The sequence below is a fragment of the Hyperolius riggenbachi genome, chromosome 9 (assembly GCF_040937935.1).
Source record: "Hyperolius riggenbachi isolate aHypRig1 chromosome 9, aHypRig1.pri, whole genome shotgun sequence".
Classification (NCBI taxonomy): domain Eukaryota; kingdom Metazoa; phylum Chordata; class Amphibia; order Anura; family Hyperoliidae; genus Hyperolius; species Hyperolius riggenbachi.
This window is the reverse complement of record NC_090654.1, coordinates 298,902,713-298,915,967: the sequence shown is the minus strand read 5'-3', so window position 1 is coordinate 298,915,967 and position 13,255 is coordinate 298,902,713. Positions and strand designations below refer to the sequence as shown.

Sequence of the window (13,255 nt, the reverse complement as noted above, 5' to 3'; positions counted from 1 at the left end):
CAGAAGTGACAGGTTTAGGACTAGTCCATCTCTTCATGGAGGATTCTCAGGTATTTATTTTTTTCCAAAAGCACTCAGGCCTCATACACACATCAGACCATAGTCTTTTGAAAATGAAAGATCACAGACCAAATTTACTCCATTCCATGTAGTATGAGAGCCATACTCTACACAGTCTTTTCTATGGAGCTGAACTCCACATCAGAAAAAAATATTTGCAAGATGCTGCACACACAGATGCTGCACAGACACAAAAGATCAGCATCTGCAAAAGATCTGTTCCTGCCAAAAATCCATTCCTGCAAATCGCAATGATAGTCTATGAGATCTGCAGATCATCATACACACATGATTTAACTGACATTCATCTGCAGATCAAGCAATCATCCGCAGATCTGAAAAGTAGTTTTTCCTTTATTTGGGCTCCCCTGGCAAACTGGTTATCAGAGGTTTCCGAGATTGATTTTATTATAAAATATAGAAAAATAATATTTTATCTTTCTGACACTGAAATACAATTTGCATAATCATTTGGAACGCAGTATATAAACGCATAAACTACAGCCAGAGTGTTACTAGTAAGGTGCCATCCAGTATTATGCAGTGTTTTCATTCTATTTTGTTTGGAGATTATGGTTTTCATCTTTTGATGATTAAATGTGATTAAAGTACTTGCAGCATTCATCAGAATTGTGCTAACACCTAAAGGTGGTCACAGACTTTACCAATGTTGTATTTCTTTTTTCCATTCGAGAATCACAATCAATCTTACTGGCTGTAAAATTTGAAAAATCTGACCAATGGCTCTCACGCCCACGTTCAATTGTTCCCCAATGATTCAAAACAAAATGATGGAAACAATCTATCCACCAATCTACAGAAAAAAAAAAAAAAAAAGGATTTGGCTTATTAAGCAGTACGCACGCACGCAGTCTCTCTGAGGGCCCTTTTCCACCAGCGCTGGCTGAATCGCAAAAACGCAAACCGCTAGCGATTTTACAATCGCTACGGTTTGCTTTTTAACATGGGAATCGCGGTAGGTCATTTCCACTACCGCGATTCGTTTTTGCCGGGAACGCGAACGCGCGGCGGAGCGATAATTGCCGCGATTTTGCTATGCAGTGCATAGTGCGTGAACGCTAGCGATTGCTAGTGGAAAAGGGCCCTGAGAGAGAGAGAGAGAGAGAGAGAGAGAGAGAGAGAGAGAGAGAGAGAGAGAGAGACAGAGAGAGAGACAGAGAGAGAGAGAGAGAGAGAGAGAGAGAGAGAGAGAGAGAGAGAGAGAGAGAGAGGGAGAGAGGGGTAGAGAGAGAGAGAGAGAGAGAGAGAGAGAAGAGAGGGAGAAGAGAGAGAGAGAGAGAGAGAGAGAGAGAGAGAGCGAGAGAGAGAGAGAGAGAGAGAGAGAGAGAGAGAGAGAGAGAGGGAGAGAGAGAGAGAGAGAGAGAGAGAGAGAGAGGAGAGAGAGAGAGAAGAGAGGGAGAGAGAGAGAGAGAGAGAGAGAGAGAGAGAGAGAGAAGAGAGGGAGAGAGGGAGAGAGAGAGAGAGAGAGAGAGAGAGAGAGGAGAGAGAGAGAGAAGAGAGGGAGAGAGAGAGAGAGAGAGAGAGAGAACGCACGCAGTCTCTCTCACGCACGCACACACACACACACACGCCACTCCAGCAGCTTCCACACAATGATGACACCAAGCTGACTTCAATGGTTTTATTCGCTTACTTGTGCCCGTCAGAAATGGCTCTCGGGTGCCAGATTTACATTTCTCTTTTTACATTAAAATATTTACAAAACATTTGTCAAACCTTCAAAAATGTCTCAATCAAATAGGAACAAAATTACAAATGAAGTATAAAACAGAAACAAAGCATGCCATCCTTGCCGGCTCTGATTGAGAAGAAGGTCAGCTGGAAAATAACTACTTCTGACCAATATGGCCCTGTGCAGGCTCATCAGAAGTCACTCAGAATGCAGGTCCCTCCCCCTCCCTATAGTATGCAGACCCCACCGACAGAGATCACTCTACAGAATGCAGACCCCCCGACAGAGATCACTCTACAGAATGCAGACCCCCCGACAGAGATCACTCTACAGAATGCAGACCCCCCGACAGAGATCACTCTACAGAATGCAGACCCCCCGACAGAGATCACTCTACAGAATGCAGACCCCCCGACAGAGATCACTCTACAGAATGCAGACCCCCCGACAGAGATCACTCTACAGAATGCAGACCCCCCGACAGAGATCACTCTACAGAATGCAGACCCCCCGACAGAGATCACTCTACAGAATGCAGACCCATCGACAGATCACTCTACAGAATGCAGACCCCCCGACAGAGATCACTCTACAGAATGTAGACCCCCCGACAGAGATCACTCTACAGAATGCAGACCCATCGACAGATCACTCTACAGAATGCAGACCCCCCGACAGAGATCACTCTACAGAATGCAGACCCCCCGACAGAGATCACTCTACAGAATGTAGACCCCCCGACAGAGATCACTCTACAGAATGCAGACCCATCGACAGATCACTCTACAGAATGCAGACCCCCCGACAGAGATCACTCTACAGAATGCAGACCCCCCGACAGAGATCACTCTACAGAATGTAGACCCCCCGACAGAGATCACTCTACAGAATGCAGACCCATCGACAGATCACTCTACAGAATGCAGACCCCCCGACAGAGATCACTCTACAGAATGCAGACCCCCCGACAGAGATCACTCTACAGAATGCAGACCCCCCGACAGAGATCACTCTACAGAATGCAGACCCCCCGACAGAGATCACTCTACAGAATGCAGACCCCCCCCCCCCCCCGACAGAGATCACTCTACAGAATGCAGACCCCCCGACAGAGATCACTCTACAGAATGCAGACCCCCCCACAGAGATCACTCTACAGAATGCAGACCCCCCGACAGAGATCACTCTACAGAATGCAGACCCCCCGACAGAGATCACTCTACAGAATGCAGACCCCCCGACAGATCACTCTACAGAATGCAGACCCCCCGACAGAGATCACTCTACAGAATGCAGACCCCCCGACAGAGATCACTCTACAGAATGCAGACCCCCCCGACAGAGATCACTCTACAGAATGCAGACCCCCCGACAGATCACTCTACAGAATGCAGACCCACCGACAGAGATCACTCTACAGAATGCAGACCCCCCGACAGAGATCACTCTACAGAATGCAGACCCCCCGACAGAGATCACTCTACAGAATGCCGACCCACAACAGAGCAAGATGAGGAAACGATGGCTGGGCTAACCTCCTTGGCGATGGTTTTGACCCCAAGCTCGCGCGGGGGGGGGGGATTAGATGTGGTAAACCCGAGCCTGGGTGGGGGTCACTCCCTTCCCGGGGATCTTGATGCTCGCAGCCCATATTATTCCGGTCCTCGGAGGCTCTCAATCCCTCGGGTGAGATCGCCGTTTGTCACATGACGACAGACGGCTTGCAGGGCTGGATACCGGGGAGGTGAGTGTGCAGGGCTGCTGCAGATCTCTCTACAAAATCATTTTCAGAAGCTCATGAATTCCGGAATCATGCCGCCAAGGAGGCTGAAGTACACCTGTGTCACCAGTAGGGGGAACATGTGGATGTGCCTACGGCTTCACTGCTCCTCCATGACCTCTGCTGCCAGCTGGGAACCTCTACACGCCACACTCTCCTACGTGTAGCGGCAGCAATGTGCACTAGCCACTCCTACATGGAGGAGGAGCCACGCATGAACGGCTCCGCACTACTGCTCAGGCCGTACTTTGCTGCCTGTGCAGTGTGGCCACGCTCGCCGGTGTATGCAGGTGCAATGTGCTCACACCGGCACAGCTACCACTCCTACATGTACAGGCAGCAATGTGCTCGCAGCTGTGCACTAGCCACTCCTACATGGAGGAGGAGCCACGCATGAGTGGCTCCGCACTACCGCTCAGGCCGTACTTTGCACCTGCATACACAGGCGAGCGTGGCCACACTGCACAGGCAGCAATGTGCTCACACTGGCGCAGCTACCATTCCTACATGTACAGGCAGCAATGTGCTCGCAGCTGTGCACTAGCCACTCCTACATGGAGGAGGAGCCACGCATAAGTGGCTCCGCACTACTGCTCAGGCCATACCTTGCACCTGCATACACAGGCGAGCGTGGCCACACTGCACAGGCAGCAATGTGTTCACACCGGCGCAGCTACCATTCCTACATGGAGGAGGAGCCACGCATAAGTGGCTCCGCACTACTGCTCAGGCCGTACCTTGCACCTGCATACACAGGCGAGCGTGGCCACACTGCACAGGCAGCAATGTGTTCACACCGGCGCAGCTACCATTCCTACATGTACAGGCAGCAATGTGCTTGCAGCTGTGCACTAGCCACTCCTACATGGAGGAGGAGCCACGCACAAGTGGCTCCGCACTACTGCTCAGGCCGTACTTTGCACCTGCCTACACAGGCGAGCGTGGCCACACTGCACAGGCAGCAATGTGTTCACACCGGCGCAGCTACCATTCCTACATGGAGGAGGAGCCACGTATAAGTGGCTCCGCACTACTGCTCAGGCCGTACCTTGCACCTGCATACACAGGCGAGCGTAGCCACACTGCACAGGCAGCAATGTGTTCACACCGGCGCAGCTAGCATTCCTACAGAGGAAAAGTCACGCATGAGTGGCTCCCCACCACTGCTCAGGTCGTACTTTGCTGCGCTTCCCTCTACGCAGGTACAATGTGCTTGCGCAGCTACCACTCGTACATAGAGGAGGAGCCATAGAGGGGAGCACGGCAATGTGCTTGTGCAGCTACCACTCGTGCATGGAGGAGGAGCCATAGAGGGGAGCACGGCAATGTGCTTGCGCAGCTACCACTCGTGCATGGAGGAGGAGCCATAGAGGGGAGCACGGCAATGTGCTTGCGCAGCTACCACTTGTACATGGAGGAGGAGCCACGCATGAGCGGATCCATAGAGGTGCTCAGGCCGTACTTTGCGCAGAGCGGAGTGCAGCAACCAGCATTACTTGACATTTATCTTTGACATTGCTTAGAGGGTCCCAGTTCAGTGCAGGAGGAGTGCAGGGAGACTGTGGAAGCCCTCAGACCAGAGATTTCCCCTACTGAGGTGTCTTACCCCGACTACAGGCAAGTCCCTAATCTATAACAACACATTGTAGGTGTAATGAAGCAGCCACATGCCTATCCATCATAGATCTGGTCACGTGATTGGAGTCATGTGACCATCTAGGAGGAGGGACTGTGTGTGCAGCCAACAAGCAAGCTCTGCATCTGCCTTAGGCTATAAATGGGGCGGAGTTTACAAGCTACAACTGAAACCTGTATAGTAAATTCAGGAGCTGCTAATTGCTGGTGCTCAATATGCCAAAAAAAAAAAAAAACAACCTGTGTTGATAAATGTAAATTTCAAATGATCAATTTGGTTTCTGTCCGGACTTGGGTTTAACACTTATGTTGGTGAAATTTAAAGTGTACCTGTGATAAAGAATACACAAGGATTTATACTTAGCTGAGGCTTTCTCCAGCCCCGTCTGTCTGCTCGACTGGCTTCCGCCTATCCTCTCAGATTTCCAGCTGTCTGGCCCAGTCGCGGGCCACTGTGCAAGCAAAGTCCCAGCCACATGCATCCTGTAACTGGGAGCATTCTGGGCACGGTCAGTTCGCTAAAGCTGCTATTGCGTTTGCAGCAATCGGGAGGCATGCACAGCCGGGACCACACATGTGCAGAGACCACAACCCGGCTGCTTTGTGGACTCCACTACTGAGAATGGATAGGATTGGTAGATCAACCGGATGGGGTACAGGGGGCCGCAGGTAAGTATAAATACTTGTGTACGCTTTATCTCAGGTTACCTATAAAACAGGAGTGGAGTCCACATCAATTTAGGGTTACAAACTGTACTTAACAATACTTCCTCTCAGAGTTCATGATCAAGCTCAAAGCTATCTCATCCAGGCTGCCCGGCCCATCCCTGCCACAGGTGGCATACCAGGTGGTGGAATAGGCGGTGGGCCTGGAGGTTGGCCACCAGGTGGCACTGTAGGCGGAGGATAGTTAGCTGGTGGCATGCCAATTCCTGGCGGTGGGTGGTTAGGAACAGTGGGGGGCAGTCTGGGTGGAGGGAAGTTGGGGTTGTAGGCAGGGGGAGGTGGGTAGACAGGAGCTGGAGGAGGAATATTGGGAGGAGGGAACGAAGCAGGTGGGGGAGGCGGAGGGACAGATGGTGGAGGATTGGGTGGAAACACATGGGGGTGATATGGCATATGAGCCGGGGGGACATAGGCAGGTGGAAGACTTCCGTATGCAGGCGCTTCTGTCTTCATTAGAGACTGGAGGCTCTGGTAGCCTTCGCCTGACATGTAGGAGTTGGTTGTAGACATGCCGGTGATGTAACTGGAAGGTGGTGGTGGAGGCGGTCGATGCGGCATAGGCGGAGGCTGATGTACTGCCGCTGGATGAGACGGTGGAGGGATCGGGATTTTACTCAAGTCTTCTGAGACGCTGGTGGCATCTACCTCTCCCACGGCCATGCCAGACGCGACTGGCTTCCTCTCTGCAATGCCAAACACAGGAAACCATTACAGTCTGTAGAAACAAGACCATGAGGTTCCTCTCAGTCCAAGCAACACTCATGATAAACAGCTGTAATGACCACCACACCAGATATGACGACACTCATCAGATATAGGAGACCACTGAAGCCTTCACACGTCTCAGTGATATTACCAGGACACCCCCGACCTCTCACCACCAGATCTTCTTAAAATCCAGGCAGAGAGTATTTATACAGGCTCTCCCCGTCTCGGTGGCCACGGCTGGCTTAGCAGGATCCCCTCCAGCTCCCCTCACACCATCCTATCACGAGCTCCAGTCCAAGCGCCGCCGCTTCTGAGATCCGCCATCCAGTCCATGTACCACCACTTCTGGGATTCGCCCTCCAGTCCACGCGCCGCCACTTCTGGGATCCGCCCTCCAGTCCACGTACCACCACTTCTGGGATTCGCCTTACTAGGTTTCGTCATCAAGACTCATCAGGAGTGATCCGTGGCCACGAAGACGGGGAGAGCCCGTATACAGTCAATACTATATGCCTGGATTTTGCTGCGATCTGAGGTGAGAGCAATACGTTTTATATATATTAAAGTTTTCATGGAGTTGCGCTATGGGAGGCTTTTTATTTGAGGTTATACGTGCACATGATAGCTAACAGTGAGCGTTATATGATATGGGATATCTGAAGAGAAGCATTGTGAAGAGGATAATCAGCGTTTGAAGGAGATTTGGTGGTGTGAGGTCGGGGGTGTCCTGGTAATATCCCCAAGGCGTGTGAAGACCCTGGTGGTCTCATATCTGGTGACTGTGGTCATATCGGGAGTGGTGGAGGTCATTACAACTGTTTATCATGAGTGTGTCGCTTGGACTGAGAGGAACATCTTAGGACGATTGTATTTGAGCGGAGAGCACACCTCATTGTATGCAGCTTTAGATGAGAGGGAGTTTGAGCACACAGATATAGTTCCTTTTAAAAATAAAGGTGGCCATACACTTAGGCATCTGACAGAAATCTATGTGATGGTTGGATCTGCTGCAAATCTATGTCAGGTCCAATCTAACCGGAATCTGATGTGTGCCACACACTAGGAACAGATTTCATTTCATTCTGAAATCTATTGGAAATCGATCTAAATGCATTATTGGACCATTAGATCCAATGCAATTCTATGGGCCATCGATCTGCTGCCAACCGAAGATCGACCTAGATCTTCCATCATGTCCGATAGATTAAATCGATGGAAATTGATCAAATTCAGCCATCGATCAATTCTATTCTATCAAATGTATGAAATTGACCAGTGTATGGGCCCCTTAAGACAATAAATGGGTCTCTATATTTAGAGGTTTACGAGGAGGCCGATCTATGGAAGGGGGAAGATTCAGCGCTTTGCATTACTCTGCACATTCAGTTATTGATAAAGCCATATATAGAGATATTCACCCTGTAAATTGGGGTTCTAACAGGGCACACCCACCATCTAACATCAAACTGTTACATTGATGGAGCCATTTAATAATCATAAAATCATCATACGATATGACACGCCTACATGCTGGGCATACAGTGTATACAGTGGTGTTCAAAATTATTCAACCCCCACTGAAATTGAGTGTTTTGGCTAGTTTGACATTGATTTAATTGTAATCTAGATGACTGAAATGATCAAAATCAAAGAGGCACTTGTAGGCCAGACAAACATAACATTTATAATGAAATAACCACAAATGTCTTTTCTGTGCTCAAATCATTATCAGTTTTATTCCACCCCCAAGTGACATTCATTCTTAGTACTTAGTACAACATCCTTCTCCAGGTATAGCAGCTTTTACACGTGAAGCATAGCTTGTCACAAGTGTCTTGCAGCGATCTGCGGGTATCTTAGGCCATTCTTCATGGGCAAAAGCCTCCAGTTCAGTCACATTCTTAGGCTTGTGCCCTGCAACTGCTTTCTTGTCCCACCAGAGGTTCTCAATCGGATTTAAGTCTGGTGACTGCGATGGCCACTCCAAAATGTTCCAGCCTGTAATCTGCAACCATGCTCTAGTGGACTTGGAGGTATGTTTAGGATCATTGTCCTGTTGAAAGGTCCAACGTCTCCCAAGCCTCAGGTTTGTGACGGACTGCATCAAATTTTCTTCCAATATCTCCTGGTACTGAAGAGAATTCATGGTACCTTGCACATGCTGAAGCTTCCCTGTACCTGCAGAAGCAAAACAGCCCCAAAGCATGATTGACCCCCCGCCATGCTTCACAGTAGGCAAGGTGTTCTTTTCTTCATAGGCCTTGTTCTTCCTCCTCCAAACATCAGTCCACAGAACACTACCACAAAAGTTTTGGGATAGTGTTCTGAGGACTGATTAAACAAAATTAGAACTGTTTGGGCCCATGGATCAACGTTATGTTAGGAAGAACAAGGCCTATGAAGAAAAGAACACCTTGCCTACTGTAAAGCATGGCGGGGAGTCAATCATGCTTTGGGGCTGTTTTGCTTCTGCAGGTACAGGGAAGCTTCAGCGTGTGCAAGGTACCATGAATTCTCTTCAGTACCAGGAGATATTGGAAGAAAATGTGATGCACTCCGTCACAAACCTGAGGCTTGGGAGATGTTGGACCTTTCAACAGGACAATGATCCCAAGCATACCTCCAAGTCCACTAGAGCATGGTAGCAGATTAAAGGCTGGAACATTTTGGAGTGGCCATCGCAGTCACCAGACTTAAATCCGATTGAGAACCTCTGGTGGGACCTAAAGAAAGCAGTTGCAGCGCACAAGCCTAAGAATGTGACTGAACTGGAGGCTTTTGCCCATGAAGAATGGGCTAAGATACCCGTAGATCGCTGCAAGACGCTTGTGTCAAGCTATGCTTCACGTTTAAAAGCTGTTATAACTGGAAAAGGATGTTATACTAAGTACTAAGAATGAATGTCACTTGGGGGATGAATAAAACTGATAGTGATGTGAGCACAGAAAAGACATTTGTGGTTATTTCATTATAAATGTTATATTTGTCTGACTTACAAGTGCCTCTGATTTGATTGTAAACAAGATGACTGAAATGATCAAAACCAATGTTAAACTGGTCATAACACTCAATTTCACTGGGTGTTGAATAACTTTGAACACAACTGTATAGCATGTGCCAGTCTACATGCTGGGCATACAGTGTATACATCATGTGTCAGTGCCTGCCAAGCACAAACATCCTCCAGGCATACAGTGTATACATCATGTGTCAGTGCCTGCCAAGCACAGACATCTTCCAGGCATACAGTGTATACATCATGTGTCAGTGCCTGCCAAGCACAGACATCTTCCAGGCATACAGTGTATCCATCATGTGTCAGTGCCTGCCAAGCACAGACATCCGCCAGGCATACAGTGTATACATCATGTGTCAGTGCCTGCCAAGCACAGACATCCTCCAGGCATACAGTGTATACATCATGTGTCAGTGCCTGCCAAGCACAGACATCCGCCAGGCATACAGTGTATACATCATGTGTCAGTGCCTGCCAAGCACAGACATCCTCCAGGCATACAGTGTATCCATCATGTGTCAGTGCCTGCCAAGCACAGACATCCTCCAGGCATACAGTGTATCCATCATGTGCCAGTGCCTGCCAAGCACAAACATCCTCCAGGCATACAGTGTATCCATCATGTGTCAGTGCCTGCCCAGCACAAACATCCTCCAGGCATACAGTGTATACATCATGTGTCAGTGCCTGCCAAGCACAAACATCCTCCAGGCATACAGTGTATACATAATGTGTCAGCGCCTGCCAAGCACAGACATCCGCCAGGAATACAGTGTATACATCATGTGTCAGTGCCTGCCAAGCACAGACATCCTCCAGGCATACAGTGTATACATCATGTGTCAGTGCCTGCCAAGCACAGACATCCTCCAGGCATACAGTGTATACATAATGTGTCAGTGCCTGCCAAGCACAAACATCCTCCAGGCATACAGTGTATACATCATGTGTCAGTGCCTGCCAAGCACAAACATCCTCCAGGCATACAGTGTATACATAATGTGTCAGTGCCTGCCAAGCACAAACATCCTCCAGGCATACAGTGTATACATGTGTCATTGCCTGCCAAGCACAGACATCCGCCAGGCATACAGTGTATACATAATGTGTCAGTGCCTGCCAAGCACAGACATCCGCCAGGCATACAGTGTATACATCATGTGTCAGTGCCTGCCAAGCACAGACATCCTCCAGGCATACAGTGTATACATAATGTGTCAGTGCCTGCCAAGCACAAACATCCTCCAGGCATACAGTGTATACATCATGTGTCAGTGCCTGCCAAGCACAAACATCCTCCAGGCATACAGTGTATACATAATGTGTCAGTGCCTGCCAAGCACAAACATCCTCCAGGCATACAGTGTATACATGTGTCAGTGCCTGCCAAGCACAGACATCCGCCAGGCATACAGTGTATACATAATGTGTCAGTGCCTGCCAAGCACAGACATCCGCCAGGCATACAGTGTATACATCATGTGTCAGTGCCTGCCAAGCACAGACATCCGCCAGGCATACAGTGTATACATCATGTGTCAGTGCCTGCCAAGCACAAACATCCTCCAGGCATACAGTGTATACATGTGTCAGTGCCTGCCAAGCACAGACATCCGCCAGGCATACAGTGTATACATCATGTGTCAGTGCCTGCCCAGCACAGACATCCTCCAGGCATACAGTGTATACATCATGTGTCAGTGCCTGCCAAGCACAAACATCCTCCAGGCATAGAGTGTATACATAATGTGTCAGTGCCTGCCAAGCACAAACATCCTCCAGGCATAGAGTGTATACATAATGTGTCAGTGCCTGCCAAGCACAGACATCCGCCAGGCATACAGTGTATACATCATGTGTCAGTGCCTGCCAAGCACAAACATCCTCCAGGCATACAGTGTATACATCATGTGTCAGTGCCTGCCCAGCACAGACATCCTCCAGGCATACAGTGTATCCATCATGTGTCAGTGCCTGCCCAGCACAAACATCCTCCAGTCATAGAGTGTATACATCATGTGTCAGTGCCTGCCCAGCACAAACATCCTCCAGTCATAGAGTGTATACATCATGTGTCGGTGCCTGCCCAGCACAAACATCCTCCAGGCATACAGTGTATCCATCATGTGTCAGTGCCTGCCCAGCACAGACATCCTCCAGGCATACAGTGTATCCATCATGTGTCAGTGCCTGCCAAGCACAAACATCCTCCAGGCATACAGTGTATACATCATGTGTCAGTGCCTGCCCAGCACAGACATCCTCCAGGCATAGAGTGTATACATCATGTGTCAGTGCCTGCCCAGAACAAACATCCTCCAGGCATACAGTGTATACATCATGTGTCAGTGCCTGCCAAGCACAAACATCCTCCAGGCATACAGTGTATACATCATGTGTCAGTGCCTGCCAAGCACAAACATCCTCCAGGCATACAGTGTATACATCATGTGTCAGTGCCTGCCCAGCACAGACATCCTCCAGGCATACAGTGTATCCATCATGTGTCAGTGCCTGCCAAGCACAGACATCCTCCAGGCATACAGTGTATCCATCATGTGTCAGTGCCTGCCAAGCACAAACATCCTCCAGGCATACTGTGTCTCCATCATGTGTCAGTGCCTGCCAAGCACAGACATCCGCCAGGCATACAGTGTATACATCATGTGTCAGTGCCTGCCAAGCACAGACATCCTCCAGGCATAGAGTGTATACATCATGTGTCAGTGCCTGCCCAAAACAAACATCCTCCAGGCATACAGTGTATCCATCATGTGTCAGTGCCTGCCAAGCACAGACATCCTCCAGGCATACAGTGTATCCATCATGTGTCAGTGCCTGCCAAACACAAACATCCTCCAGGCATACAGTGTATCCATCATGTGTCAGTGCCTGCCAAGCACAGACATCCTCCAGGCATACAGTGTATACATCATGTGCCAGTGCCTGCCAAGCACAAACATCCTCCAGGCATACAGTGTATACATCATGTGTCAGTGCCTGCCAAGCACAGACATCCTCCAGGCATACAGTGTATACATCATGTGTCAGTGCCTGCCAAGCACAAACATCCTCCAGGCATACAGTGTATACATCATGTGCCAGTGCCTGCCAAGCACAGACATCCTCCAGGCATACAAAGTATACATCATGTGTCAGTGCCTGCCAAGCACAAACATCCTCAAGGCATACAGTGTATACATCATGTGCCAGTGCCTGCCAAGCACAGACATCCTCCAGGCATACAGTGTATACATCATTTGTCAGTGCCTGCCCAGCACAAACATCCTCCAGGCATACAGTGTCTCCATCATGTGTCAGTGCCTGCCAAGCACAAACATCCTCCAGGCATACAGTGTATACATCATGTGTCAGTGCCTGCCAAGCACAAACATCCTCCAGGCATACAGTGTATACATCATGTGTCAGTGCCTGCTAAGCACAAACATCCTCCAGGCATAGAGTGTATCCATCATGTGTCAGTGCCTGCTAAGCACAAACATCCTCCAGGCATACAGTGTATCCATCATGTGTCAGTGCCTGCCCAGCACAAACATCCTCCAGGCATACAGTGTATACATCATGTGTCAGTGCCTGCCAAGCACAGACATCCGCCAGGCATACAGTGTATACATCA

General features: G+C 49.2%; 1 protein-coding gene across 1 annotated transcript in view; it reads right to left on the bottom strand.

The window, feature by feature from the left end:
- Nucleotides 1-3,095: 3,095 nt before the first annotated feature.
- The window catches only part of CCNK (cyclin K), a 77,917-nt gene continuing 67,757 nt past the window's right edge, over nt 3,096-13,255 (bottom strand). The window contains exon 11 of the mRNA XM_068254793.1: nt 3,096-6,577. Coding sequence (XP_068110894.1) covers nt 5,967-6,577 — 611 coding nt within the window. The 3' untranslated portion in view covers nt 3,096-5,966. The remainder of the gene's footprint in view (nt 6,578-13,255) is intronic.